This window comes from Phascolarctos cinereus, unplaced genomic scaffold, assembly GCF_003287225.1.
Source record: "Phascolarctos cinereus isolate Bilbo 61053 unplaced genomic scaffold, phaCin_HiC Scaffold_9;HRSCAF=440, whole genome shotgun sequence".
Classification (NCBI taxonomy): domain Eukaryota; kingdom Metazoa; phylum Chordata; class Mammalia; order Diprotodontia; family Phascolarctidae; genus Phascolarctos; species Phascolarctos cinereus.
In genome coordinates, this window is record NW_027556402.1 from 132071290 (window position 1) to 132096932 (window position 25643).

The following is a 25643-nucleotide window of genomic DNA, read 5'->3' on the forward strand; positions in this document are numbered from 1 at the left end:
CATTGGACCACCCTTCACCTTCATACCCAATCTAGCCATGAATTTGGGCCATCTTAACATCTGCCTGCCCTTGCATGCCTCCATCACACCCTTTTGAATAGTACAGTGATAAGTGAATTACTTGAGATGAACAATAATTTTGACATGGTTTTATTCTGCAACATCGATGGTTGTGTGTGTATGTGTTTCTATTGACATTAGGCTGACTCAGAATGTACATTACCCTCAAGGAAACATGCGCGAAAGTTGTAGCTCTCTAAGCGCACAATTCAATAGCTACCACAGATACTGCAACAGCTGTTGGTATGAGGAAATCCAGAATTGCAAGGATCATCCAAGTCCACAAAAAAATAGAATTGTTACACTGTAGTACAAAGGAAAATGAGGTAAAATATTTTTTTAAAAATAACACAAATAGTGGATAGAGCACTGGACCTAAAGTCAGGAGGACCTGAGTTCAAATCTGGCCTCAGACCAAACACTTGACACTTACTAGCTGTGTGACCCTGGGCAAGTCACTTAACCCCAATTGCCTAAAAAAAAAAAATTTAAAAATAACACGAATTGACAAACTATTGCTGCGAAACAGCCAAATTAATCCTCATAAAACAAAGCCCTTCAGAGTGACCTAGCCTATGCAAGATCAATTCTAGAATACTCTCTATAGTGGCATAGGCCTCTTAAAATTGGAAGAACTGCAAGAAGACCACTAAAAAGAACAACTACTAATTGCAGTTATGAAGAAAAAAAGGTTCATCATGGCCAACATGATACAAAGAATGAAGTACCAAAAACTTGGAAAAAGTATTTTTTTTCTCATGAAACTCATTTTTTAATTCAAGGTTCTACCAAAACCATTATCAGAAATCCAGGTGAGCCTCTAAAGCCTGATTATCTTCATTAAACTATAAAACATCTACCCCAAAAATGTTTTAATAAAAGAAATTTTTTCCAGTGGGTCTGGGTGTCTTTTAACCATTAAGGGAATGAATTCTGATAAAAATATTGCTATGCTGAGTGGAATTGATATAGAATTACAAAATCCCCAAATGAAAATGAAGTACTACATTGAAGTCTTGCACCATACCACACATCACACAATGTTTCACTTTGTTTCCCCTAGGAGAGAGAAATAAATATGCTTCAATGGCCTGAGAACTAAGCTGATTTAATACTGTCAAAAACCTATGAGCGTAAGCTCCAAAAGGACGCATGATAAATGTAAAAGGTCACATGATAAATGAGCGATGCAAGGAAGAAAATATCTTTACAACTATATTTAGAGGAAGAGTTGTTGACAAAAAAAGGGGTAGAGAGGATCACAGAAGACAAAATGGACAACTTTGATTACATAAAATAAAAAACTTTTTGTACAAATAAAACCGTTGTTGTTGTTGTTGTTGTTGTATTGTTTGGTTGTGTTGGACTCTTTGTGACCCTATGGACCATAGCACACCAGACCCAACTATCCTCCACTACCTCTTGAAGTCTGTCCGAATTCATGTTCATTATTTAGGGTACAATAAAAGGGAAACAATTAACTGGGAGGGATTCTTTGTAGCAAATTTCTCTGAAAAAGTCTCATATACAAAATATATAAAGAACCAATTTGAATTTGTAGCAATCAGAGCAATTCTCTAATTGATAATTGGTCAGATGATTTGAACTTTCCTTTTAGAGGAAGAAATGCAAAGCTACCAAGAACCATATGAAAATGAGATGCAAATTAAACAACTCCAAGGTTTTATCTCACACTCCTCAGATTGGCAAAGACAATTTTAAAAAAAGGAAAATGGCAAATGTTGGAGAGACTACAGATAAAGAATCACTTTAATGCTTTGTTGGTGGAGCTGTGAATTAGTACAGCCATTCTGGAAAACAATTTGAATTATGCCTCAAAATCTACTAAACTGTGCATACTCTTTGACCCAATGATACTAGTACTAGGCCTCTATTCCCAAAGAGATCAAAGAAAGAAGAAAAAGACCCATGAGTACAAAATATTTATAACAGCTCTTTTCATAGTGGCGAAGACCTGGAAACCAATGGTACATGTATATAATGGAATATTATTGCACTATAACAAATGACAAAAGAGATGGAGAATATGTGCCATGAAAGCCCTACTCTTAGGCTTCACCATAGAGTCAAGTGACTCTGAGTTCTGTTCCCAAACACTAGCAAGCTGAAAGCCTTCTAATACAGGATCAGAGAGAGGCTATATACTCCCATGGCTTTAATTATCATTTCAATGCAGATGACACCTAAATCTATATAGAGAGTTTTGCATTTCTCACTGCTTGTTGGGCATCTCTACCTGGGCGTCTAATTTCAAAGTCTAATGTGTGAAAAATGAACTGATCTTTCCCACAAAACTTGCTCCTCTTCCCAAACTCCCTTACCTCTGTTGATGGTAGTGCCATATACACAGTTTCTCAGGCTCAAAACTTTAGTATTATTTTGATTCTTCCTTCTTTTCACTCCCACACACAATCAGTTATTGAGTTTTATCAATTCTATTTCCCCATTTTATCTTGTATCCATCTCCTTTCCATTCTTATCTGTAATACTGTAATGACCTCTCAACTGGCCTTCTTGATTCCAGTTTCTCCCCCTCTCTAATCTTTTATTCACAGAGCTGCTAAACAATCTCTTAAAATTTTTATTTTACTTTTTTAATTAATAAAAATATATTTTATCTCCCTCCCATCTCCCCTCATTAAAACAAAATCTATATAACAAATGTGCATAGTCAAACAAAATATATTCCTCCATTGATTGTATCCAAAAAAAATGTCTTATTCTGTATCCTGAGTCCATTCTCTGTCAGGAAGTGGGCAACATTCTTCACCATTGCTCCTCTAGAACTGTGGTCATTCATTGGCATATTCCCTTCCTACTCAATAAACTCCAGTGGGTCCCTATTATCCAGGATAAAATATAAAATCCTGTTTGACTTTTAAAGTTCTCCATAACCCGTTCCCTTCCTAACTTTCCAGGCTTCTTACACTTCATTCCCCTCCAAATACTCCAAGATCCAGGGTCACTGTCCTTGCTGCTCTTCATATATGACCCTCCATTTCCTCACTCCACGCCTTTTCACTAGCTCTCCCCCATGCCTTGAATGCCTCCCTCCTTTCCTCTGTCTCCTAAGTTCCTTGGCTTCCTTCAAGACTCAGCTCAAAGTCTACCTTGTCTCCACCTATCCTTCCACAACTTCCAGCCACTGCTCATGCCTTCCCTCTGAAATTACTTCCCATTATGCCGTATATATCTTATACATACATAGCTGTTTGCACACTCTCTCCCAATTCTGCTTTTTGAGGTTACGGTGCTACTTTTGCCTTTCTTTGTAATGCTCGGCACTTAGTGCAGACATGTCCGATGTGTTGTAAGAGCTTAATAAAGGCCTATGGATTGATTTGCCAACCACCAAGTAATCTTACATGCACAGGTCTAACAATGTCACTCTCCTGCTAAAAAACCTTTTATGGGTCCCCTTTGCCCACCAGATAACCTCCAAATACCTTAGCCTGGCAATTAAGCCCCCCCACAACTTGGCTGAAATCTTAACTTTCAAAGCTTATTTCACTCCATTAAGCTTCGTGTTATTTCACATTCCAGACAGACTGGGCTGCTTGCTATTTCCTAATCTCCTTCTGGCCTCTAAAAACTTTTTGAATTTTTGAAGGCATACCAGAATGGACTTTCGCTTTACCTCCTACTATGGAAATCCTTCTCTTCCTTCTAGGACCAGGTCAAGTATTAGCTTCTTCATGAAGTAGTTCCAGATCTTCCATCCCTCAACTGCAAGTGATCTCTCCCTCCCCAAATTTCATAAAGTATTTTATTTAGCCCTGTTATTATTCTTCATCTTTTTTTGTATAATGGACCCATTTGGAAGTCTGGTGAAGCCTATGGATCACTTCTCGGAATAACATTATTAAATGCATAAAATTTAATACACAGGATTACAAAGGAAACAAATCACATTGGAAACTCTAGAAGTCTTCATTTTTAATCCAAAAAAGGATAGAAGCCAAGAATGATGTGGTAGTGACTGAGGATGACCAAATAGGCCCTCTTCCAAGCACTTTGGTGAAAAGTATGGACTGGTTGCTTGCATTTTCCTTACTCTCTTTAGTTAGTTTTACTATGTATGCTACTGTTCAGACTGAAAGTATTTGATGGCTAATTCCAGGACAAGAGCATAAGCATCCAGAGTAATAATAGACTGAAAAATGAAATTGGAAAAATTAATTTCAATCTTTGCTTTCAGAAGCTAGTGCTGAAATTCCATTGTTTTCCATGTATTATATTTTAACTTAGATTAAAGTAATTTCACATTTAAGCTACTAAATGTACAAAAAAATCATACACTAATGTTGCATATTAGTGTTTCAATAAACATGAAAAGATTCAGAAAATAGTTATATGAATATTAAAAAGAAAGTTCCCAGACCCCAAATGAAGAACCCCACTTTTGCCCTTAATGTATTTTATCTTGCATTATATTTCTTTGAGTATATGTCTTACCTCCTCTACTAAATTATAAGCTTCTAGAAAGCATACACAATTTTTTTCTCATCTTTGTATTTCTGTACTCAAACATAGTGTCTGATGTATAATAAATTTTTAATAAATGTTTATTGAGTTTAATTGAATTCTCCTCCAAAACTAGCCTACCTAGACTCAGAGGAGTTCAACTCATGAAATGGTCTATTAAGGAATGGAGGTATTGCAATCCACATCAGCAGAGGGAATACCCATATTGATGAAATCATAAGTCTTTTGAAGAGTTGAAGTGAATCAATACTGTATGGTTTAGTGATACAACTATGGAAAAGCTAGATTAGGCAGGTCGGGAGCACAAAGGGTAGCGTACTGGACTTGGACTCAGAAAGATTTGCTTCACTCACTTACCAGCTATGTGACCTTGGGCAAGTCATATAAACTCTTCTAGACTCAGTTTCCTCAATTGCAAAATGGGGCAATAATAGTGCCTACCTCAGAAAGTTGTTATGAGGCTCAAATATATATAAAATGTAAAAAGCTCTGTAAACCTTAAAGTGTTACATAAATGCTAGTTATTGTTATCATTATTATTACTATATGACCTACAAGTTGAGCTACTTACAGTTGGATTTTTTTTGTCAATGTAAAAAAAAAGGGTAGTTCCTCTCAGTTCTGTCCAATAGTGTTTAAATTCCTGTGGAAAAACAAGTTTAAATTTTATTTTGATGGTTCATTTTCATCCAATGGGGATAACCATATAGACAAAAACATTTTCATATGATTTAGAGAAGGAAAGGGACTTTGAGATGGTCTAATCAAGATAACATCTTTACATTGCTCATCCTAGGTTCTACAAGCACCTTTAAACATGATTCGTTTCACCTCATTGTCACACAGTTCTATACTTTACTGAGAAAATAGAGATTACTCACTGTAAGCTCCTTTTCTCCTTCTCTATATCTTCAAAACCCTTGACATAATCCTGCATTAAGAACAACCCTTCTACATGTATACCTGCTCCTATCCCCTCCTGTGTCCTCTGGCAGTTTATTCCCACAATCATATTAGGTAGTTAATGTTGGTGATGCCCAAGAAAGAAGATTCCTTCCCCTTTGAAGTTGTATGATTCCAGGAATCAAATTGGAGATAGCTAAGAATGATGTGGGCAGCTATGTGGCACAGTGGATAGAGCACCAGGCCTGGAGTCGGGAAGACTCATCTTCCCCAGTTCAAATCTGACCTGAGACACTTACTAGTTGTGTGACCCTGGCAAGTCACTTAACCTTGTTTGCCTCATTTTCCTCATCTGTAAAATGAGCTGGAGAAGGAAATGGCAAACTACTCCAGTGTCTCTACCAAGAAAATCCGAAGTGAAGTCAAGAAGAGTCAGACATGACTGAAAAACAACTGAACAACAACAAAGAATGATGTATAACCAAGAATATACACAGTAGATAGTTATGGAAAACCAATAGCCAGCTCAATGTCACCAACTTAGGCCACCGGATTTGGAGTCAGAAGATTTGGATTCAAATCCTGGGTCCTACTTCCTTTCTGTGTGAACATGGGCAAGTTCTTTTACCCTTCTGGGCTTAAATTCCCTCAGCTGTGAAATGAAGGCATTGGACTAGATAACCCTTAAGGTCCTTCCACATTGAAATCCTATGATCTTCTCATTTAAACTCATTTAAGGCCTAGCAAGGAGAAGGGACTTGCTGAAAATCATAGACGTGGTAGAGCCTGAATTCAAACCTAGGTCTTCTGAATGTTAATCCAGTGATCTTTATTATTGTTGTTGTTTTCCCTTTTCTTGGACCAGACCTATGATTTCATTGACGTACAAAACTTCAAGTGATTAAATTTTCTAGACCAATGCAGATGGGTACTTTCTCTATAATTCCCACTCATAGAAAGTTGCCGGTAACCTGAGAGGTTAGGTCACTTGCCCTGGGTCACACAACAAGTGTATGTCTGAAGTGAGACTTGAACCAACGTCATCCTGATTTGGAGGTCTGCTTTCTATCCACTATGCCATGTTGTGTCTCTCAGGGCTCTTTTGATGACAACCTCTGTGATTTCACTACAACTTCTTGAAATTAGCAATAGAACCTGAAGAAAAGTTTTCGGACCTGCCATTTCATTATGGGAGAATTCATGGTATGGAAACTCCTTCCGCTGATGTCAGTCTACAATTTATCCCCCTCTAGCCACCATGCCATGCTGACTCTTGCAGGGAAATGTGAGGTACATAAAAAGGAAGTAATTGGTCCTTGTCAGAGCCAGAGAAAGGACCGTAGCCTTGTAGATTCATATTAGTTACAATATCTGTGCTAGTAAGATCTTTGTGCTTGAAAATCATGATATTCCTCAGGGTTTAAGGAGAGTTGTCAGTTTGATCCTCTGCTTCTCTCCCAGGGACCTATTTAGTATCCAGGGCATAAAGGCTGATGGAAGAAACAGCTGCTCTGCTAGAGATCTGTGGATCCCTATGGCGTGCCAAGGGAGCCTCAGAGCTATCCCAGAACTGTGATTCCCTCTCCATCACCCATCCTGACCTGAAAACTGCCTGTCATTAATCTGACCATCTGGGAGAGATAGTGTAACAGAGGAGAAAGAGCGCTGTAGAAGCCCAGAAAATTTTGTTCCTGGAGGAGAGGGGCAAGGCGGAAGAGCATCCTGTGTGAGCCCATAGCCAGGAAGAGCACTATTCCCCCAAGTGAAATATAATCATGAACAACCGGAGCCTTATCTGATTTGCTGACTTGCTGAAGGAATGATCTGCCTGGATGTACCTATTTGTTGCCCTGTAAGACATGGTCAAGTTATTCTCTCTTCACACTTTCTCTGTCTCGTTGCTGCAGGCAAACTGGCATTACTGCTCTTGGGAGTCTCCAGCTCTGTTCAAACTTTGTTTATTTGCTAGCTCTATTTTTATAAGTTAGCTGTACTTTTATGTTTGCTAGCTTGTATTTTTTATAAAATAAACATAAGCTGATTTTGTTGTTGTTAAGAAAAAGAAGGGTGGAGGAGAGAGAGACAGACAGATAGAGACAGAGAAACAAAAAGAGGAGGAAAGGGAGACGGAAAGGAAAAAAGAAAGGAGACGAAGAGAGAAGAGAGAGTGCTGGACAAGGAGACAAGAGAAGAGCAGATTCCCACCTATGACATTTCCTGGCTATGTGACATGATCAAGTCACTCAAACTCTCTCATTTTCTTTACCTGTACAGTAGGATTAATAACATTTGTATTACCTACTTTACAGAGTTGTTATGAAGAAAGCACTTGGTAAACCTTAAAGTGCTATGGAAACACAAGGGTTTTTGTTTGTTTAGTATTATTCCTGCCTATCTATTATTTATATATCTTCCTGAGGGTTGCTGCCCTTGCAATGGACCTAAGGACATATGCTATTGATGTGTACCTAGGAAGATGAACTTCCTTCAGCACAAGACTGTATTCTTCTGTCGTGAGTAAGGGACTGAACCTGGGAAACTACCAAAGCTGGTCACAATTCTAAGAGTGAGACTAGGATGAAACTAGTCACTCTTCCAGTGAGCACATCTCTGGTAATAGATTTCTGAGGCTCTTTGCTTCCCCAAACAACATTCTCATACTCAAAACCTGTGCCCAAGCAGTTTTCAGATGAAGAAATCAAAGCTATCTATAGACATATGAAAAAATGCTCTAAATCACTATTGATTAGAGAAATGCAAATTAAAACAGTTCTGAGGTACTTCATCACACTTATCAGATTGGCTAACATGACAAAACAGGAAAATGATAAATGTTAGAGAAGATGTGGGAAAATTGGAACACTAATGCATTGTTGGTAGAGTTGTGAAATGATCCAACCATTCTGGAGAGCAATTTGGAACTATACCCAAAGGGCTATAAAACTGTGCATATGCTTTGACCTAGCAATACTACTACTAGGTCTGTATCCCAAAGACATCATAAAAAAGGGGAAAGAACCCACATGTACAAAAATATTTATAGCAGCTCTTTTTGTGGTGGCAAATAATTGGAAATTGAGGGGATACCCATTAATTGGGGAATGGCTGAACAAGTAGTCTATGAATGTGATGGAAAACTATTGTTCTATAAGAAATAATGAGCAGGAGGATTTCAGAAAAACCTGGAAAGGCTTACATGAACTGATGTTGACTGAAATGAGCAGAACCAGGAGAACATTGTACATAGTAACAGCAACACTGTACAACAATCACCTATGTGGACTTAGCTCTTCTCAGCAATGGAATAATCTAAGACAATTCCAAAAGACTCATGATGGAAAATGCTATCCACATCCAGAGAAAGAACCATGGAATCTGAATGCAGATAGAGCATACTATTTTCTCTCTCTTTTTTTCCTCGTGGTTTTTCTCTTTTCTTCTGATTCTTCTTTCACAATATGACTACTGTGGAAATATGTTTAATACGATTATACATGGAGAGCCTATACCAGATTGCATGCCATCTTGGGGAGAGAGAATGAGAGGCAAGGGAAAAAATTTCGAACTCAAAATCTTATAAAAGTGAATGTTGAAAACCAAAAATAAATAAAAAAGAAAAAATCCTCAAAAAAAGTCCATGCCCAAGGACTATTCTCACCAAATGTTTAGAACTTCAGGACTGCTACAGTTAATAGGTATTAGTGTAGTGTAGTGGAAGGCAAAGATGACCTAGGCTGTAATACTGACCTTGTGCAAGTTCCTTCCTCTCTTTTGGCCTCATTTTCCTTATCTGTAAAATGGAGAGGTTGAACTAGATAATCTCAAACGTTCCTTTCAGTTCTAAATCTTAGGAGTCTGAAGGGGAAGTGGAAATAGATTATTGACCCTTTTCCTTCCTGTTATTTGACATAGTTCTACAAATTTAACAATAACAATAAAACAGGAGAAAGAAAATGTGAGACCAAGCAGAGCTGATTACCTCACTTAAAAAAAGTGTAGCAGAGGGGGCAGAACCTGCCCTGGTACAAAGAAAGTCCTAATTCAGGAACTAAGTCTGGAGAGATGAGTAAATCTTCCAAAGAAAACCATTATCAGAAATTATTACAAATCTAGAGATTTCCCAAGAGAAGTAACTACATGACAAATGCAAGCAGAGACTCAAGAAATGAGACTCCCTGAAAACTAGAATAGACAAAAGAGAAACCATTCATCGAGACACTGGACATTATATTTCAAGAAATCATGAATGAAAACTGCCCAGATCCATTAAAACCCAAAAGAAAAGTAAAGATAAAAAGAACCCACAGATCACCTCCTGAAAGGAAAAGTCCCAGGTCTGCCATAAGCAAGACTCAGAGCTTCCAAGTCAAAGAAAAAGGTATGCAAACAGCCAGGAAGAAAGAGTTGCAGTACCAAGGAACCCAGTTAGGATCACAATAGACCTGGCAGCAGAGAGCTTGGAATACAGTAATCCAAAAGGCAAAGGAAAGGTACTAACATCTGAGAATAATTTACCTGGCAAAGCTTAGTGTAATCCTATATCAACAACAAGAGTAAACACAGAGGAGTGGATATCACGTGAACCTCCTTCTTATCTGGACCAGACAAATGAGGAGTCAACACACACACACACACACACACACACACACACACACACACAAATATACACAGAGTTTCATGTAGAAATATAGATATAAAACAACTCAATCAGAAAATAGGCTGGGATAGAAAGAATGAGGGGATTAAGAGGTAGGATAATACTATGAAGAGTTCCAAACAAGACACATTTCATCTTCAGAGAACAGATCCTGAACTCAATACTAAAAGGGGGGGAAAGATTAAGATAGGATCCAGCGATTAGGATCTGGTCAGGGAGGATCCAGGAAGGGCAAAGGAACGGAAGCAGATTGCTTCAGTTATAAAACCACTGATGTTGATCACATTCCTTCTCTTTTACCACCTGCTTCTGTGTAAAGGGAGATCTAAGAGAGGAAGTGAGAACTGAGGGCAAAAATCTTTGTAGAAAGTTTTTCTAATAAAGATCTGTTATGTAGTTGAATTCATTATCTTCTTTGTCCAGGGCAACATCATCTTCTCAGTATCCCAGGTTCACAATCCTTACTATTTCTCACACTGCATATCCAATCTGTTGCCAAGGCCTCTCAGTCTCTCAAAATATTTCCCCTTCTCTCTTCTGACACTCTAGTAGAGGCTACCATGAATGGCTTATTGCAATAGTCTGCGAATGGGTCTGCCTGCCTCAAGTCTCTCCCCACTCCAATTGATTCTCCACTCAGCCACCAAAGTGATTTTCCTAAGCTGCAGGCCTGACCATGTCATTTCCCCTCCCTCCTACTCAATAAACTCCAGTGGCTCCCAATTACCTCCTAGGTCAAGTACAATATCCTCTGTTTAGCATTCAAAATCCTTCATAAACTAGGGTCCCCTATCTTTCCAGGTTTCATACACAGTAGACCCTCATTCCCATGTTCTTCAATCCAGTGGAGCTGTGAATTAGTCCAACCATTCTGGAAAGCAATTTTGAATCACTCAAATTCCTCAAAAGTCACTAAACTGTGCATGTACTTTGACTCAACAATTCCACTTAGACTTATATGCCAAAGAGATCAAGGAAAAAGGAAAAGTACCTATTTGTACAAAAATATTTACAGTAGCACTTTTTGTTGTAGCAAAGAACTGGAAACTAAGATGAGGCCCATCAATTAGGGAATAGTTGAACAGGAAATGATAAAAGAGACAATTTCAGAGAATCCTGTGAAGATTCAAATGAATGGATGCAGAGTGAGGTGAACAGAATCAGAATAATTTACACAATAACAAAAATGTCATAAAGGAAAACAACGTTGAAAGACTTAAAAACCTTGATCAAAGTGATGACCAACCACTACTCCAGAGGACCTATGAGATGTGATAGACTCTAGGTGCAGAAAGATACATACATTTTCAGACATGGTCACTGTATAGATGTGTTTTGCTTGACTATGCTTATTTATCACAAGATGGTTGTTGTTTTTTTTTTAATTTGGGGAAGGATAGCAATAGTGATTCCCCCCTCCCAAAAAAAAAAGGAAAAGAAAAAAAGTATGCCTTTGAAACATTTTTTTAATGCACAGAAGAGAACAGCTCAGAAGGAAATTCAGAAGGAAGCACAAGCAGGTCAGCTTTGAAAGTAGTTTGTTGAATTTATGATATATTGAAAAAAAACGAGAAAAAGATTCAACTATATATACAATCCTCTTTTTTTCTGATTGATGGTGGAAATGGCAATGGTGAACAAGGAATATTTTGTTTCCCCAATCAGTACCAGTGAGTCAGGGAGATGGAGAGAAGGTACAACTAGTACTGAAAAGGATGACTAGAGATAAAGTGTCATCTGTGAGGAGCCACATCTCAGTGAGTACCAGAAAAAGAAGCAAGAGAGGAAGAGGCCTAAAGTGAAAAGAAATTTATTAATTATAGAGTGGGAATTCCCCGGGATATAGATAAAGGGGTGGATAGCTCAATAGTGGGGCATGAGGTTCAAGTACGGTTGAGGTAAATGAAGGTGAGGAAGAAGACATCTGGAAAAAAATTGTTTTTTCTTTAACAATAAGAGTTCAGTATCACTCGGATCAAGAGAATATGAGGAGGTGGAAGTAGGTTAACCACAAGGGAATGAAGTCAAGGCAGAATATTAATGGATACAAGGTCTCCACAAAGCCCTGGACCACAAAGTCTCAACATAGACCTTAATTTTCTGACCTGATAAGTAGTATTGTTATGTTCTCAGGCATCCAAAAGTTACCAATAAAACTTTTCTTTTGAGGCTAAAGATAATAAAAGATGACAAAATTCAGTGCCAAGGTGGTTGTTATAAAACAAAATGCTATTACACGGCTAGTAGAAATGTGTCTTGGTTGTTGTAAAGTAATATGGAATTACACAATAAGAATTAGAAAAATGTGCATATCTTTTACCCAGTGTACCCAATCTTTCATTTTACTTCAAGAAGTTACTAGCAAATTATCTGTGTCAAAATATTGCTAACAGCATTATTTATAATATGAAAAAATTGAAAACATAAAGATATCCAAAGACTAGGGAGTGGTTTGATAAATTACAGGTTATGAATATAAAGGACTATTATTACACAAGAAATTATAAATGTGAAAATTCAAAGCCATGTGGAATACTTATATGAAGTGCTATAGAGCGAAGAAATTAGAACCAAAAGAACAATTTATACTCTAACTACACTACATAATTAAAGACAACAGTAGCAGCAAAAATTTGCACTAAATACATACACCAGGTCAAAAGGGATATGAAAACAAGATGGTATTAGCATTATCGTGTTAAATGTAATATGTACTTCTCTTTATAAGAGTTAACAATAAATAAATAAAAATTTTATGGACTTGTACAATAATTTGTGATATTTTGTTTTGTTTTATTGTTTTGTCCATTTTTCTAACTTCATTTTCTCTTGCACACACACACACACACACATACTATATATATATAATATATATATATATATATGTATGTATGTATGTATGTATCAAGGGCATGCTGATAAGTGTTTAACAATGAGATTTCTGAAAAAAAGTATGCTCAACTCATTTTTAAGTTTAATATGAATTAATGCTTTTTCTCTATCATTTTCTTAAATCTAGATAATCAATAAAATAATAAATCAAGCCACGACTTGTAGCAATTAATGTTTTCAATGGTGTAAATATTAAGAGTGAAAATTTAACAATTGGTTCTCAGGAGCCCAAATGATCTGGCTCCAGCATACCCCTGCTTGTACTTGTCAAGAGAAGTTTCAATAATATCTGGGAGTCTAGTAAGCATCCTAGCACTGAAGCTAAACTTTTTGAAATTCTGGTAAGCTAGGATCTTTATGTGTAAGGGACAGATGACAGAGGAAAATTCAAATTGGCTGCTGTGTGTACAGCTGACAGGAGTGAGTCCAAGCAAGCTGAGCAAAATAATCACATTATCATATTATAATTATATTCATATAATTTTGTTGTATGACTAGTCAAGGGGTGACTGTTCAGAAACTACCTGGCATGTAGCAAAATTTATAGGATCTGTTTTGAGCAAAGGCAGCCCATGAAGAGAAACAGCAAAGCTGAAAACCCCAAAAATTGTAGTCACAGACAGAAACCAAAGAACAGAGATAGAGGACACGAAGATCAACAGATCATGGGGTTCTTCCTTGAGTCTCAGTTCTGCATATGGATAGCAATAAAGCTTACATGAATTGTGAATAGAGAGTATGAGAGATTGGGAAGGCTAGACAGAAACTTAGAGACCACTCAGTCCATCCTCTTCATTTCACAGGGAGGGCCTGAGCTAACTGAACAGCCCAGTAGTCTGTCATTGATCCTATGCTGTTCAACATTTTTATCAGTGACTTGGATGAAGGCATAGATGACATACAAATCAGATTTGTAGATGAAATGAAGCTGGGAAGGATAGCTCACAGATAGGATGATTGAGTCTGATCCACAAAGGATCTCATCAGGCTAGAATAATGGGCTGAATTCAGTATAATTGGATTTAATGAAAGCAAATGTAAATCACTGCACAAGTTCCAAAAACAACTTCACAAATTCAGAAAAGGGGAGGTGTGGATAGATAATAGTTCATATAAAAAGACATCAAGTTTTAGGGTACTATGAGTTTCAAATTTCAAGATTCAACATTGGGACATAGCAGCCAAAAATACAAATAACTCAGCAGTAAAGATACTCAGACAAATAAATTAAGTGGTTGTTAAAATTCTGAAGTATGCATATTTACAGATTACTATGTAAGGGAGTTGTTTTTAAATGACATTTTATTCTTTCCCAATTACATGTAAAGACAATTTTTAACATTCTCCTTTTAAATTTCGAGTTCCAAATTTTTTCCCTCCCTCCCTCATCTCCCCTGTTTCTGAGGTGGTAAGCAATTAGACATAGGTTATATGTACGTAATCATGCAAACATATTTCCATGTTAGTCATGTTGTACAAGAAGATACAGACCAAAAGAAAAATAAACAAACAAAAAACAAAACAAAACAAAAAAAAGTGAAAAACAATATGCTTCAATCTGCATTCAGACCCATAAGTTCTCTCTCTAGATATGGATAGCATTTTTCATATGAATCCTTTGAAATTGTCTTGGATCATTATATTACTGAGAATAGCTCGGTCATTAACAGTTAAACATAGTAAAATACTGTTGTTACTGTGTACAATGTTCTCCTGGTTCTGCTCACTTCACTCAACGGAAGTTTTTAAAAAGAAGTATGGAAGAAGTTTTTTTTTTAAAGAAATATAAAGAAATTTTGGATTATATATATAACTGCTGGTTAAAAAAGAATTTGAATTGACTTACTGAATTACTAAATGAGAGAATTAGGCAAATAAAGATTAACCTTTAGTATTTTACTTTTTCCTCTTAAGGAGCCAGATCTATTGAGTCTTCCCTATCATTGGAAGGGAGTTAGGAGAGGTGATGGATCCAAGATACAGAATAGGACATACATCTTTGGACGTACCCAAGTGGGAATTTGTTTTGCTTGACTATGCAATATTGTGAGGACTTAGTTTTTCTTTTTCTTTTCCTTTTTCAGTCTGAGAGTAGCCTGAGAAGGAGATGTGGATAGGAACAGGATAGCCAAAATAGAAAGAAAAAAGACTCACTGGAACCATTTATTTTTCACTGAAACTGGTTTTTTTGTTTGTTTGGTTTTTTTGGGTAAGGCAATCTGGGTTAAGTGACTTGCCCAGATCACACTGTTAGTGTTAAGTGTCTGAGGACGGATTTGAACTCACGTCCTTCTGACTCCAGGGCTGGTGCTCTATCCACTGCGCCACCTAGCTGCCCTCAACTTTTTTTAAAGTACACATGAAAGAACAGAAGAAAGGCCAGAAAGAATCACAGACAGGCAGAATAACTCTAAAAGTTGTGTTTTTTAAAATTTAATCTTTTATTTTATATATATATATATATTCTTATATACATATATATTGAAGTTACTATATATTTAAAAAAGAAAAACACACTGCAGAATAGAAACTCTCAGTTTCATGTACAATTTCTTTTTTACTCTTCTATTATGTAACAGAAATGACATTTTATTTGGTATCTGTTAAATTTATTATTTTTTTTAAAAAAGGAAGGGATATAAGGATGGAGAGAATGAGTTGATACCATGTATCATAAATATCAGAAGTAACATGCAGTTTTTAAAATTTATTGTCAATTTAAAATAATTTATATTCTCTCCTTCCTATCTCCTCTGAACTGAACAAAAAGAAAAAGAAAACCTTTGTGAGAAAATATTGGTAGTCAATCAAAGCAAATTCTCATTCTGCATTTTAAGTCCATCATCAGTCAGGAGGTAGGTAGCATGTTTCCATCCTGGAAAGGAATTTGGAACTGTTCCTTAAAAGTTTTATCATGTCTTATGGCTCAATAGCATTCCATTACATTTTTATATCATAATTTGCTTAGACTTAACCAATGGACAGGCATTTCCCTTAATTTCCTGAGGGTTTTGTTTGTTTGGTTTTTTTTTTTGCTACTACATGAAGAAAGCTACTACAAAAATTTTTATACATATAGATCCTTCTCTATATGTACAGATCTAGTGATAGTACTGTTAGATTAAAGTGGATGTACAGTTAAATAACTTCTGAGAAACAGTTCCAAATTCCTTTCCAGGATGGCTGGACCAGTTCCATTCACAGTGGATTAATGTGCCTATTTTCCTTTAGCTCAGCAACACTTCTCATTTTCCATTTTTGTCATTTTTGCCAATCTGATGGGTAGCAATGCAGTTTCAAAACAAACTTCAAACAAACCCAACAGAATCCTGTGAAGAAGAGTTATAATCTGCACTGATAGAAGGAGGACCCATACTGATCACATTATTGCTGTATCTAGTTACTGAAATATGACCATAATATATTCACTTTTCATAATTTATTCTTGACCATAAGTGTACAATTTAACCAATCTCAGTTTGACTATCTGTCAAACAGCTAGCAGTAGTAATATCTGTGTTTCTTACAAAAGAGATACAAAATATAATTATAATCAAAGATTCTCAGAGGAAAAAAGAACCTATAAATTAAGTTAAAATTGGCCTTATAGTAGAAAATCTGATGAATTTTAAGAGCCTTAAGCAGTTAATGAGTTCCTCCCTTTATGTATAGGCAGAATGTCACCTGAATTTCCCAGACAAATGAGACTGACAGAGTCTTAACTTGAATTAGGAAAGGAAGGCTTTAACCAAGATGGGAAATTTACCTAATAGTAAATAGGTAGAGATATGGCTGTGGATCTTGTCATAGTAGGACAGCATCTACTGGGAGAATGATCCCAGTTCCTATGACTTGAAAGGGATAGAATCCTAACACTCTAGGTACTATCCCTCCACCAGGAGTTTGTTGGAGTTAGATATATCTTCTTTTCGTGTCAGCCTTATTTATAAAACTGGGTACCTTCCACCTAAGCCAAAGCCCAGAGTAGAATTGAGGGGTGGGGTGAGTTTGGAAATGGCAGATAGCCCCAGGCTAGGCCCAAGTTGAGTACATGTGCAGAGAAGAAGGGAAAAAAGGATGAGGTTGCTCTGCTTCTCAGTACCAGCCACTGTTGAGTCCATAGACAAGCTAGGAGGTCCATTAGGAGCAGCAGCTTTCCACTAATGTAAGTAGGTGCTTTTTTCCCAGTAGCCAGGTCTTCCCAAAAGACAAGTGCAAGAAGGATAAGATGGGTAACTGGGATAATAAGGACACTGGGAGACAGGGGGACATATACCCAATAATATACTTCCCCATTTCCCAAATGATAAATGGCCAAAGGATATGAATAAGCAGTTTTCAAAGGAAGAAATATAAGTTTTCAACAGCCATATGGAAAAATGCTTCAAATTACTAATAATTCCCCCTCACATCCATCATATTGGCAAAAATGGGAAAAAAAATAGAAAGTGACAAATGTTACAGGGGCTGCAGGAAAAACACACACTAATGCTTGTGGGGGGAGCTTTGAGTTGGTCCAGCCACTCTGGAAAGTAATTTGGAACTATGCTCAAAGATTCACCAAACTGTGCATACCCTTTGATACAGCAATACCATTATTAGGCCTATACCCCAGAGAGATCAAAGAAAAAGGAAAAAAGACGAACATGTACAAAAATATTTATAGCAGCTTTTTTTTGTAGTGACAAAGTACTAGAAACTAAGTGGGTGACCATCAACTGGTATGTGGCTAAAAAAATTATAGTATGTGAATGTAGTGGAGTACTATGATGCTCTAAGAAAAGACAACATGGACAGTTTCTGAGAAATCTGGGAAGATTTGTATGAAATGATAAGGAATAAAGTAAGCCGAACCAGGAGGTCAATTTATATTACAATATCAAATAATTTTGAAAGACTCGAGAACTCTAATCTATGAAACAAGCAACCCTATGATCAACTACTCACCTCTCAACAGAGAATAAATGGACCCAGGAGGTAGAACGAGACAAACATTTTTGGACATGCCAATGTGAGATTTTGTTTTGCTTGACTATGCATATTTGCTAAATGGGCTTGATTTTTCCTTTTCTTATATTATATGGGGGTGAAGGAAGTAATTAAGAGAGAAATTTAATGCTTGCTAATTGAAATAAAATAAAATGTTTTTTTAAAAATCAATAACATGCTTCTCTCTGCCTCACTTCCTGTCTCTTCTTCATAAAAGTCGCAGATGAGACCATTTATCTGCTCAGCCATGGTTGGGTCAACAAGTAAGCTTCTGCACCCACAATTTGGGGTCAGATCTCACCCACCATCATCTTGAAGAGAAACAGATGGGTTCCTGGGGTTGAGAACACTTACAGATAGAGATGGTGATAGTAAAAGAGAATTTTGAGTTGGTGGAAAAGTATGTCGGACATCTTCCCTCCCATAGCCCCATCCTGGACAAACCACCATTGACCTAACTAGCATATAGTTAGCAAAAACAATTATTTTAAATAGGAAGTATTGACCTCTACATTCCACAGTCAAACCCCCTCCTTAAAACTTTATATACTCTTTGCTTCAAGAGAGAATTTAAGGCTAGGTATATAGATCTTGGCACCTGCAAAGAGATGATTATTGAACCCGCCAGATCTGATGGCATCACCAAAAGAAGTTATAGATACATAAATGAAACAGGACCAGAACAGAGACTTGGGGACCACCCACAATTTGGGAGAAGGACATGGAGGATGATACAGTAAAGGAGACTGAGTAATGGTTAGACAGAAGTGGTTAGAACGTCTAGAAAAACAATGAAAATGGAGAAAGAAAATAGTAGGAGAGAGTGTTCTCAAGGAACAGAAGATGGTAAACAGTGTCAAAAGCCTCAGAAAGGTAAAGAAAAATGAGGCCTGAGAAAAGGCTATTAGATATAACAATTAAGAGATCCTTGATAACCTCCGAGAAAGCAGTTGCATTTGAGTTGTGAGGTCTGAAATTAAATTATAAGGAGATGAATGGTAAGTACAAATTGAGGAAATAGAGCCTAGGGGCTCTGAGATAACTAAAACTCTGTCCTGAGTGAACAGAACAGGCCCTGAAGATTCACTACTCTGAATCTCAAAGATCCAACAGAGCCTAACCCCTAGTGCAGGGGATCCAAGGCAGGACCAAGGAGGGCTGACCACCCCATCCTAAAATAGAGCAGAGGGGAAGAACCTGGCCCTAGCACAAACCTCAGTTCAGGAACAAAGGCTGGAGAGATGAGTTAATCAAAGGCAAAATCCAAAAGTTTCATCAAAGAAAACACTGTAAGGATACAGAAAAAGGCAGTTCAAGTAGCTTTTACATTTTTGTAAACATCTTTGAAAACATCCACGAAAGACTTAAGATCTATCATCAGTACAATGACTAACTATGACTCCAGAAGACTGATGATGATGAATCACGGTTCCCATCTCTTAATGCAGTTCAAATAATATTTTTGTTCAAGTACCAAGGAATGATAGAATTACCAAGACCTAGGAATTTCTACTACAAGTGAGAGAACAGCTTAGAAAACAATAGTCCAAAAGGCAAAAAGATATAGGCTTACAACTGAGAATAACTTTCCCTGAAAAGTTTACTATGATCCAATGGGAGTCGGGGTGGCAGGGGAAGAATGTATCTGTAATGGAATAGAGGATTTTCATCACCCAATTGATAAATGGCCAAAAGATATGAACAGGCAGTTTTCAGATGAAGAAATTAAAGCTATCTGTAGCCATATGAAAAAATGCTCTAAATCACCACAGATTAGAGAAATGCAAATTAAAACAACTCTGAGTTACCACTTCACACCTATCAGACGTCTACCATGACAAAACAGGAAAATGATGAATGTTGGAGATGTGGGAAAATTGGAACACATTGTTGGTGGAGTTGTGAACTGATCCAACCATTCTGGAGAACATAAAACTGTGCATACCCTTTGACCTAGCTATACCACTACTAGATCTGTATCCCAAAGAGATCATAAAAAAGAGGAACGAACCCACACGCACAAAAATATTTAGAGCAGCTGTTTTTGTGGGGGCAAAGAATAGGAAATTGAGGGGATGTCCATCAATTGGGGAATGGTTGAACAAATTGTGGTATATGAATGTAACGGAATACTGTTGTTCTTTCAGAAATGAAGAGCAGGAGGATTTTGGAAAAACTTACATGAACTGGTGCTGAATGAAGTGAGCAGAACCAGGACAACATTGTACACAGTAAAAGCGACATTGTGCGATGATCAACTTTGATAGACTTAGTTCTTCTCAGCAATGCAATGATCTAAGACAATTCTAAAAGACTCATGATGGAAAATGCTATCCAAATCTAGAGAAAGAACGATAGAGTCTAAATACAGATGGAAGCATACTATTTTCTCTATCTCTTCTTTGTTTTTTTTTTCTTTCTTGAAGTTTTCCCCTTTTGTTCTTATTCTTCTTTTACAACATGACTAATGTGGAAATATATTTAATATGATTGTACGTGTTTAGCCTATATCAGATTGCATGCCATCTTGGGGAGGGGGGAGGAAAAGAAGGGAGGAAGAAAATTTTGGAACTCAAAATCTTATAAAAGTGAATGTTGAAAACTAAAAATAAAGAAATATCTTGTAAAAGATGTTTTAGGGGCAGCTAGGTGGCGCAGTGGATAGAGCATTGGCCCTGAAGTCAGAAAGACATGAGTTCAAATTCGGCTTCAGACCAAACACTCGACACTTATTAGCTGTGTGACCCTGGGCAAGTCACTTAACCCCAAAGACCTAAAAACAAAACAAAAAGATGTTTTAAAAAAAGGAATAGAGGACTTTCAGACATTTTTAAAGAAAAGACCAGAACTGAATAGAAATTTTGAAATGTGAAAAAAAGAGTCCAGAGAAATATGGGTAAATTTTTTTTGAATAATTGAAATGACCTGTATGATGAGACAGTGCTAACATTAAAATAGAGGGAAAAGAAACAAGTGTTCTTTTAGAACCTTAATGTTCTCAGTGTGGATTAGGGAGGATAAAGAAAAACAGAGGTCCTAGAAGTGAGTGAATCCTGTTCTGAGGGTTTTAATAGGAGAAAGGGAATGGGGTAAAAGGAATTTATAGTATAGAAAGGAAGAATAAGGAGGTGAAATTTGCTCTTTCTCATAATTAAGTATGTGAGAAGATAAATAAACATGGAGGAAGTGAGTGTCAGATGGACCTCCCTCTTATCTTTTTTTTTTTAAAGGCAATTGGGATTAAGTGACTTGCCGAGGGTCACACAGCTAATAAGTGTCAAGTGTTTGGTCTGAGGCCGCATTTGAACTCAGCTCCTCCTGACTTCAGGGAGAGTGCTCTATCCACTGCACCACCTAGTTGCCCCAACCTTCTTCTTGTCTTAAATGAATAGAGAAGGGTGAATACATGCAGAGTTTAGTGTGAAAATACATGAAACTAAATAAGGAAAAAAGTAAGAATGGGGCAGGAGAAGAAATAGCAAGGAGGAAAATATTGGGGAGGGAATAGTCTTAAACAAAACAAACTTCCTGAAAAGGCTAAAAAGGGAGGGGAAAAGAAAAGCAAAATTCTAAAATCTAAGGCAGCACTTTAGATTGCCTCAGACAATTGGGGAATGGCTAAATAAATTGTGACAAATGGAGAAGAATGTTATTATGTCCTAAGAAATGGTAAAAGAGATGATTTCAGAGACTCCTGGGTAGGACAAACTGACACAGAATGAACAGAACAGAATCAAGACAATACTTTATATAAAGACAGCAATGTTGTAAAGAAAAACTATTTTGGAGAACTTGAGAACTCTGGTCAATGCAATCATCAGTTGTATCTGGAGGACATATGATGAAGCATGGTACCCAATGATGGTGAGGACTCAAAATGCAGAAGCATACATTTTTTTTTCACATGGTCATTGTATGCATTCATTTGGCATGACTATTCTTACTTATTATAAGGGTTTTTTTTTCTTTTTCTCGTGGTTTAGTCGGAGGTGGGGGTGGGATAAGGAGAGTAGCAACAGTGATACCAAATAAAACAAAATAAGACAAAACAAGACCCATTGTAACTTTTTAAAAAATTCATAGAAAAAAAAAAAGAAGTCCAGAAGGAAGTCAAATTAAGTCTTCAACAAGCATTTACTAACTGCTTCCTATCTTTAATTAATTTTTAGTTTTCAATGTTCACTTTTATAAGATTTTGAGTTCTAAATTTTCTTCCTTCCCCAAGATGGCATGCAATCTGATATAGGCTATACATGTACAATAATATTAAACATATTTCCACATTAGTCATGTTGTGAAAGAAGAATCAGAACAAAAGGGAAAAACCAGGAGAAAGAAAAAACAAAAAACAAAAGAGAAATAGTATGCTTCCATCTGCATTCAGACTCCATAGCTCTTTCTCTGGATGTGGATAACATTTTCCAGCATGAGTCTTTTGGAATTGTCTTAGATCATTGTAAATGCTTCCTATCTTTCAAGGCAATAGAGATAGGAAAGCAAAAAATAGTTCTAGCAAACAAGGTGCTTGTCTAATGACAACCTGGAAACAACCATATACAAACAAGATATATCCAGAATAAACTGGAGTTAGTGTCAGAGGGAAGTTGCTAAGATTAAGGAGGACTTGGAAAGGCTTCTTGCACAGGGTGGTACTTGAAGGAAACTTAAAAGAAGATGACACTTAGAGAAGCCAGAGAAACCAGAAGGCAGAGATGATGAGGGAGAGAGTTACAGGCCTGGGGGAGAGCCAGTGAAAAGGTGAGGAATCAGTAGTCAAAGCGATGGAACAACTTGCTCAAGAAACATCCAGGATGCTAATGTCACTGGATCACAGAGTACCTTGAAAGGAGCAAAGTTTAGGAAGAGTGAAATAATAGGAAGGGGCCAGGTTACGAAGGGTGTTCCTTTGAAGGCAATTGGGGTTAAGTCACTTGCCCAGGGTCACACAGCTAATAAGTGTCAAATGTTTGGTCTGAGGTCGCATTTGAACTCAGGTCTTCCTGATTTCAGGGCTGGTGCTCTATCCACCGCACCACCTAGCTGCCCTTATGAAGGGTTTTAAAAACAAAATTCAGGAATTTATATTTGATGTTGGAGGAAATAAGTCACTGGAGTTTATTGAGTGGTGTGTGGGGAGGGTGGGGGTGAGAATTACATTCAGTCTTGTACTCTAGGAAGATTAATTTGACAGCTGACTGGAGGAAGGAAAGGAGGAGGAAGAATCTTGAAGCAGGGAGACGCACTAGGCAGGATAGTTCAGTAGTCCAGGCGTGAGGGATCAAGGGCCTGCACCTGTGTGGTAGCTGTGTCAAAGGAGAAAAGTGAATGTATATATGAAGGTAAAAATGATAGGACATGGAAATTGATTGGATATATAGGATGTGAGAGAGAGTAAAGAGTCAAGGATGACATCTAGGCTATGAGCTTTGGTGATTGAGAGAATGGTGGTACCTTCAACAGTAGTGAGTATGTTAGGAAGAGGGGAGGATTTTGGGGAAAAGACAGAGTGTTTTTTAGACGTGTTGAGTTGAAGACACCTATGAGACATCTAATCTGATACATCCAATATGTAGTTAGAATTGGACAAAGAGATCTGCATAAAGATATAATTGAATCCATGGGATCTGATTGAGATAACAAAAGGAGATAGTGTGGAAGGAGAGAAGAGGGGCCAGGACTAAGGCTGGGGAGACACCCAAAATAAACGCAGAGGGGGAAAAAGTAGCACAGAAAAGAAGTAAAGTTTTGAAAGTGATACATAACATTTGTTTTATACTCTTTAAAAATGGGCACATAAGGGGCAGCTAGGTGGCAAAGTGGATAGAGCACTGGCCCTGAAGTCAGGAAGACCTGAGTTCAAATCTGGCCTCAGACCAAACATGTCACACTTATTAGCTGTGTGACCCTTGGCAAGTGACTTAACCGCAATTGCCTAAAAAAAAAAATTTTTTTTTTTAAATGGGCAGACGGTGTGAGATGGAGATTCACAGTTTCATGTGGAAGCTTCTTTTTGTGTTCTGTTGTGTGTATGGAAATGTTTTGGGGTTTTTTGTTTATTGTTGTTTGGGGTTTTTGTTTGTTGTTTTCGTGTTTAGTGATAGGAGGGGATGGGATCTAGTGTGCATGTGGAAGATTGGCCTCGATGAGGAGTAAGGCCATTTCTTTGTTAGAAGACTGAAAAAAAGGAGGAGAGATTATGTGAAAAAAATTATATAAAGGAAGAAATGGACAAGAATATTAAGGATAATTATGAAAAAAAGGGACTTACAATGTCAAATCTCAAAAGGCACTACAACACAATAATTTGCAAAACTATCTGGAATTGAATAAAAAGAAAAACTGACAAATTCCTTTAGTCGTAACTCAAAATTATAACAATTATGTAATAGACATGTTTGAAGAGTCCAAGATCATAAGACATTGAAGAAAGGAATTATTATTCAATAATAATAACTGTTAGAAAGATTAGATAACAGTATGGGGAAAATGGAATTTGATCCATATTCTATTCCACATAACACAATTATATCATGAGGCAGTGTAGCATATTGAATGGCGAGTTGCCCTTGATGAGCCTGGAAGAACCGGGTTTAATCTTGTCTCTGAAATCTCCTGGCTCTGTGATCCTCAGGAAGTCCTTTAACCTCTTGGTACCCCAAGCATTCTCTAAGATGAAAACTTGCAGAGAAGGTCCTGACTTACATTGGTAGAAGGCATTTTCTCATCTGTGAATTTCTTCTGGACTTTCTTTACCATGCCACAGAAGTCTTTTCACCCTGAAAATTACTTCATCCTTGGTCTTCACACAATGGAAGTATACTCTGCCTTTGTGACCCCTTGATTGGCTTGCTTCTCTGTGAAACTACATTTTAAGGGAAATGTCCAGGCAAGCCATGTCTTCGTTCTTCTCCAAGCTCTACCCACTCCTGACTCTCTTTTCTACCATCACCCCATGTGGATACCTTCTCCTTTACCCTTGCTTTCAGCTTCCTTTTATGTGTTGTCTTCCCCAATTAGAATGTAATATAGAGAGGAGATCCCTCCTTGAGGACATGGATTGTCTTTCAGCTTTTATTTGTATTCCCAGCACTTAGCACATCACCTGGCAACCTAAAGCGTGTATGGAGATGCTTCTGAGCTCTGGTCCCCTATCGCGGGCCTCATGCTCAGCTCTAAAGTGCTTGGGATAACTTTGAGAATATGCAGCAATCACATATTGGACTAAATGGATTTGTACTTTGTGTTGATGATGGCCATCTCAGGAAGCATACATAAGAATATGACCATGCTTCATTTCCTTGCCTATGTGACTGAAAACTACTTGTTAGTCCTTATGGTCCCCACCCCTGAAAAATATATCAGGGATAACCTTCCACTGAGCAGGAGAAGTTGCCTCACAAATAGGCTTTTAAAAAAATGATCTCTAGTCTCACCCTTTTTCCTCTCTTTTCAAGTATGTGCCTTGGGATTCTGACAACCATCCCTTGTAATTACTGATTGGGGAAGACAAGATTTCTCTCCTCTCCTCACACTCTAGTAGTAACTATGTTGGTTACATATACATGCACATAATGTGCTTGCCTTGGTGAGACTGAGCATGGATCTTAAAGCTCTAGTTACCTCCTTCACTTTTCAT

At 37.3% G+C, this 25643-nt stretch overlaps 1 protein-coding gene across 4 annotated transcripts in view; it reads right to left on the reverse strand.

Annotated features, from left to right (window-relative positions):
* STAP1 (signal transducing adaptor family member 1) overlaps positions 1-25643 on the reverse strand; it is a 52489-nt gene that overhangs the window by 21005 nt on the left and 5841 nt on the right. For 3 of the 4 annotated variants that reach the window (XM_020999810.2, XM_020999809.2, XM_078148796.1), the window contains exon 2: positions 5138-5209. The exons of the other annotated variant lie outside the window; for it this stretch is intronic. In XM_020999810.2, coding sequence (XP_020855469.1) covers positions 5138-5209 — 72 coding nt within the window. The remainder of the gene's footprint in view (positions 1-5137; positions 5210-25643) is intronic. 4 annotated transcript variants of the gene reach the window in all.